At 39.5% G+C, this 6,582-nt stretch overlaps 1 protein-coding gene across 1 annotated transcript in view; it reads left to right on the top strand.

The window, feature by feature from the left end:
* Positions 1–5,047: 5,047 nt before the first annotated feature.
* Positions 5,048–6,582, top strand: part of cdh24a (cadherin 24, type 2a) — a gene marked incomplete at its 5' end in the record, with an annotated part of 63,303 nt that continues 61,768 nt past the window's right edge. The window contains 2 exons of the mRNA XM_079802008.1: positions 5,048–5,066; positions 5,128–5,295. Coding sequence (XP_079658134.1) covers positions 5,048–5,066; positions 5,128–5,295 — 187 coding nt within the window. The remainder of the gene's footprint in view (positions 5,067–5,127; positions 5,296–6,582) is intronic.

Genomic DNA, 6,582 nt, shown 5'->3' with positions numbered 1-6,582 from the left:
ATGTGGGCAGATCAGTAATTTAGATGATGTATTTAATTTAGTTTAGTAATTACATTTATTTGGATATTTAGTTGAAAATGTAGTGGGACATTAAAGACCACAGTCTCTCGCGCCTCTTGAGGCAAGGGGAGTGAGGTTTATGTGAGATGGTGGTCCAGTGGGTTAAACCATGGAACTGATATGCAGAAGGTTGCTGGTTCGATCCCAGCGGATGAGGGTCACCACCAGTGTGTCCTTGAGCAAGGCACTTTACTCCATGTTGCTCCAGGGGGATTGTCCCTGTAATAAGGGCACTGTAAGTCTGCATAAATGTAAATATACACGAATATCTTACTGGCAAAACAAGTAAGATACACTCGTTACACTCACCTGCATCCGGGTCAACGGCACCAAATGTAACCGGTCCTACTCGACCCTCTCCAAGCTGGATTCGAAGGAAAGTAGAAGGAAAACTTCAGAGTAATGTCACAGATTTCTTTCATGAAGTTGTGTGAACAACACACAGCATCCTTGTACGTCTGAGCATGTACACTTTGGTCAGAGCCCTCTGGGGTTCTTCATTTATGGGTCACACTCAGGACCTTCGGGTCAAAAATGACCCGGAGGGGGGGATTAAGATAAAAAAGATTAGAGTAAAATCAATGAAATATATTTTTGTTCAATAATATTTTTTCTTTTTGTTTTGAGATAATTTTATGATTTATAATGAATATTTATGCAATAATTTTGACCCAATTTTTTTCAAATTGAAAATAAAAAAAATATGTATATATATTCTTTTTTTTTATTTTTATTAAAGCTGTATTTCATTTTAGAGTCAAGCCTAGGCCTCATGAAAGCAATTTTTTTAAATGAGCTCGGTGCTATCCGGTGGACACATTGAGCATTTTTATCACCCAATAGCACATTTTTACCACTATAGTGGATCTTGCATTTTATAATTAAAAAATTGTAGCTTCATCGGAATGGTCCAAAACTTGGTGACTTTATTGGTACTTGGTATATGAACACCCAAAACAATTGGGGACAGGATTTGAAAAGTCTAAGTGGTCGTAAAAAAAAAAAGTCACACTCAGGACCTTCGGGTCAAAAATTACCCCCATAGGAAATGAATGGGAAATTAGTTTTTTTGTGCATACAATCTACAAATCAGCCAGGATGCAGAAAAAAATGACTCAACAGTGAAGGGGTGAATCTCTAAAACATCAAGAGTGCAAAACAGACAAAAAAACTCACACACACACTTATACACACAAAAACACACGCACACACAAATTAACGCGTGCCATTCCAAAAGCTAAAAGTGTGACTATTTTTTTTACGACCACTTAGACTTTTCAAATCCTGTCCCCAATTTTTTGGGGCGTTCATATACCAAGTACCAATAAAGTCACAAAGTTTCGGACCATTCCAATGAAGCTACAATTTTTAAAACATTTTATTGAAAAAAAAATCGGGTCAGTAATGACCAAAGAGCCTCAGAGGGTTAATACTGCGATTATGGTTACTACGATTATGAATCACATTTGTTTAAATGGAGTATTATGTTTACATGTGGTAAAGCTTGTGGTAAAGCCAAAATCCCATTATAATCATATTATGAGTGTGTATGTACTCATTTGTAGTGCAAGAATAAGGCTGAGTGATAATTAAAAACACCACAGCTCAGTCGGGCTTGATCATTTCAGTCGGGCTTGATCATTGCAGTGAGCAAATGAACAGTCCCCATTATATGAGTGCACAGTAGTGTAAAGTATTTGAGCAAATGTAATTAGTCACTGTACTCAAGTATCTTTTTTGCTACTGTTGTACTTTGACTTGTATTCTCTATTTGACTACATTTTGAAGAGGTATATGTACTCTTTACTCCATTACATTTGTAATGAGTAATGCATTAAATAATTAAGGCTGCGCCCCAATTCACCAACTTATACTACGCCCTAAAAGTATGTACTCTTTTTGTGAAGAAAAAGTACATACTTTTGAGTGTGTTGCAGAAGAGTAGGAAAGCTTTTGGCACAGTAATTTGTTTTGGACACTAATTCGTCATCTTCAACAGACAGCTCTGTCACTTAGTTACGTGCATCCTGTCACCGTTTAAACTGCCCTGTCAATCATCTTGTCACAGTTAAAATCTTCCACATTCAATTTAATTTAATTCCCGACCGTTTCGGAGAGAAGTGCAGTAGCAGGTTGATCTGCCAGTTGGGGGTCTTTTAATGCAGAGTCTCTCCTTATGTGTGCACAATCTGAATATAATAATGCATTTAAAAGTTAATGGCCAAACGTATCTTTTATAAAAGTTCACAATGCTGCTGCAGGTGAAATATAATGTGGATAACATTGAATAAATATATTTTCGTCAGGTTAGATACTGATGATTAATCACTCAAACTCCTTAATCTAAACCTCTCTACTTAACCGTCAGACTCGCACATAGGCCATTGTTTGTAGTTTTTAACACTTTTTATCCTTTTTTGTAGTTCTAATCAAATCCTTGTCCAACACGCAATGGGTTGAGCCGTTATTAATTAGCAATATTAGCCGTTATAGTGTGCACCGATCTGCACTTCGGATTCTAACCGGAAAAAGTAGACCATCTGAGTATCTTTGGAATACTCATTTCTACATACTATGATTTGGGATGCACTAATTCTAATTTTGAATACTATTTAGGACTGATATATTCGAACTAGGACGCAGCATAAGTTTTGCATGGCACCTAACTTCTTCTGCAGCGATTTATTTCTGTTGCAAAAGAAGCAATATCGCCATCTACAGGGAATTGATGGTACTATATTTTGTGCTTTTTGCCCTTACTCGACCAATTTTTTCTACATGGCTACTCAAAGCAAATGTAAGTGCATTAGCAGGTAGTTGTGAATCATGTTTATTTCATATATGAGATGAGGACGTGGCTGCTGCCGGTGATGAGACCGAAACCAGCACGTTCAGTTGACTATTTAATTCTTCGTAACACTTTTATTTATCTGTTACATTGAAGAGACCTTTTTGAATGATTTTGGTTTACTTATGCCCTTTATGAGCACTCGAGCTTAGCTTAGACTTGAGTGTTTGTAGACGCTTAAGAGGATGTGTCGACCTTGATTTATTGCCATATTGAAGTGCTCAGTACTTCAACTTTAGAAAATAAATATGTGATTACTCTTCTCACAAATCAACTGTTTCTTATAATCACTGGCATATGTTTTAGATGTTGAGGACTAGTGCATCTGTGAGCCTACATTCAGTACAAGTAAAATACTTAAAGGGTTAGTTTACCCAAAAATGAAAAAATAGCCCATGATTTAGTCACCCTCAAGTCAGGTGTATATGACATTCTTCTTTCAGACGGATACAATCTGAGTTCTATTAAAAATGTCCTGGCTCTTCCAAGCTTTATAATGGCAGTGAATGTTGCTTCGTTTTTGAAGTCCATAAAAGTGCATCTATACATCAAATAACTGCTGCACACTATCCTGACGTCCTCATACTCAATTCTAGTCAGAAAACGAGTCTGATGCTGATCCATTGGGCTGTGATTATGGGGCGTGTTTCACCCGAACCAAGAAAGAAAATGCCTCTTCACTCAATTGGATAGACCTACAACCAATCAGAGCAACGGAGCGACGCATAGTTGCCAACAGAACTCAACTGCACACACGCTGAAAGAAGTAGAAGAAGAAGATGAGTTTAAATTATCTTTGCCGGTGTTGTAAAAATAATTTAAGGATACACGGAGTACTTACCAACATGATCATGGGCGTCGGAAGCAAAAAAAATGTGGATGGGTCCTCAGAATTTTTTTACTGGAGTAGATGCCAATTACATTAAGTACAAATATACCGCTTTACTTGCTAAACGTATAGTTCGGAAAGACAAAATTACGGAAATCGCCATATCATTGAGAGTCACAAATCGACCCGAGGTTCGAGTCCGGCTTTCGCCGAACTCAATCTTCTCCGTTTTCCCATCACATATCAAATCAGAAAGGCATTTATTTTCAATAAAAAATAAGAAAATATTAGAAAAGTGGAAATAAAGCATCTAATATGTGTTTAATAATAAGTGTTTATCGATTAGGGGTAGGTAAACAGACATGAGCTGAATGTAAGAGACGATAAAAGTGAGTGGGTCCAATATCATTGATCGTAAAAAGTGGGTGGGTCTTGTCCCACCCACATACAATTTTTCCGACGCCCATGAACATGATCATCATTTTTGAGAGAAATAGAAAAGATGAATGCATACAAACAAGTTCTCCGTTTAGAAATTCAACCCTAGCGCTCTTTGGTGACGGGGATGGTTACGTTACTGTTGATCATCTGTCCATCATCGTATAAAGCCCACCCTGACAATTTGATTGGTCCGAACAGCTCCTGTTCGGGCATAGTTGCTCCACAACGGATCAAGTCCAGACCGAACTTCCCGACCTCAAATGTTGTGGGCGGGGCTAAGTGCGACTGGCATCCAGGCTGCTAGCTTCCGCCAGTTCGAAAAAAAAACATAACTGGTGTGCAATGTCGTCAGATGTAGCGTAAGAATTTTGAACTGCGAGAGGAGTTACAGTTTTTCTGTAAGTTGAATACAGAAGGCGATTGGCCGGAAGCTAGATAATTTACTTTATAAAGTTTTAAATATGGATATTTTTCTTACACAAACGCATCGATTCGCTTCAGAAGGCCTTTATTAACCCCCCGGAGCCGACAATTTATTATATATTTTAACCCTGTAAATACATATTTTTACTGGAAAACAGTGGCACACAATACATTCTGTCAACATTCTGAAGTAATTTCTGCTGATTCATCAGTGTCAGCTAAATAACATTATCTTGGTCACAAAAATGTATGTACAATAAATTCAGAGGAAACGCGGTACTGGTACTTAAGCAGAAGTGACTGTTCCATCTACTGTCAGATTGGTTTGGTCCATCAGTCAAGCAGTCAGATCTGTATTCTGCTCCAGCTGTGTGATGGTGTAGGATGTTCGATGTGATACCTTTTAATTCACTTCAGTTTAACCTAATTTTCTTACTGGCATAGAAATGGTTCAGTATTGCCAAAGTGAGAAATGCTGTGAGTGATCGGCTCCTGTCTCTGTCTCTCTCTGTGTGTGTCTCTGTAGGTATAGTGCGCACGGCGGTCCCAGATATGGACAGAGAAGCTCAGGCGCAGTACCAGGTGATGCTCCAGGCAAGAGACATGGGCGGCCATCAAGGGGGTCTGACAGGGACCACCACTCTCACTGTGCACCTCAGTGACGTCAATGACAACCCGCCGCGCTTCACTCAAAGTGAGTCACACACCCAGCTCTGCTCCAGAGCACATCAAAAACCAAGTCGAATCTAGTCTGTCTGCTGTAGTCTACTTCACTCTACTGTCCTGTTCTGTTCTGTTGTAATTTAAAGGGATACTTGACCGCTGGAAAGATGAATGTGTATTTAAATTGGGTCATTTATAATGCACTTGCTTCGCTACCCTATGAGGCCACTCCCAAGCCACGCCTACCGGTTACACCAGGGCACCATCATTTTCATCTTTATAGTAATACAATCATTTAGTTCAGTTAGAGAACAGACCAGCAGCCATATCACCCTGTAGCCCAAGACTGGTTTCCCACTGAAGCTAAGCAGGGCTGAGCCTGGTTAGTACCTGGATGGGAGACCAAATTGGGAAAACTAGGTGTGTGCTGGAAGAGGTGTTAGTGAGGCCAGCAGGGGGCGCTCACCCTGTGGTCTGTGTGGGTCCGAACGCCCCAGTAGTGATGGGGACACTATACTGTAACATGCACCGTCCTTCGGATGAGACGTTAAACCGAGGTCCTGACTCTCTGTGGTCATTAGGTCAAAGAGTAGGGGTGTAACCCCGGCATCCTGGCCAAAATTTGCCCATTGGCCCCTGTCCATCATGGCCTCCTAATCATCCCCATATATATATATATACAATTGGTATCATCCCTCAGTCTCCTCTCCACCAATCAGCTGGTTTTTAAAACAGACTTGAAGACTTACTTATTCTTTCAAGCAAATGGCATTTGATTGGGTCTGAGAACTGTGAGTGATCGATTGTATGATTTTCGTGGTGTTATGTGCTGTTATTTCATCTTGGTATGATTTCTCATCCTATTGCTCTATATGTGTTTTTTACTATTTTTATCACTTATGGACAGCACTTTGTTCCATTTTAATGGCTTTGAAAGTGCTTTATAAATAAAATGAGTTGAGTTGAGTATTTAAGTGAGTTTGTCATTGTACCGTTTTGTTGTTGTGTTTTTCATTAAGAATAATAGGCTAATGAACCCACAATTCAAGCAACCCGCCCCGGAATTGGCGCTAATTCTAAACTGAAACTGAAATGAGCACGGCCGCACGGGCATTCATTCACGGCCTCAGAGTCTTTCACAGTGCATGTCCAGTCTGGCACGTTATCAGTTCATGCCTATGGAAGCTTAACTTTCATAGGAATTCATTGAGAACGCTCGCTTTGCTCCGCACCGCTCCGTTATCAATGCCTGAACGGCCGTGCACATTTAAGATATTCTATTAAGATATTCTATTCTGTTGTAATCTAATCTACTGTA

Source organism: Gobio gobio, assembly GCF_949357685.1.
Source record: "Gobio gobio genome assembly, chromosome: 21".
In the NCBI taxonomy this organism is placed as follows: domain Eukaryota; kingdom Metazoa; phylum Chordata; class Actinopteri; order Cypriniformes; family Gobionidae; genus Gobio; species Gobio gobio.
Note: the sequence above shows the minus strand (reverse complement) of the source record. Positions and strands in the feature narration are given on the sequence as shown.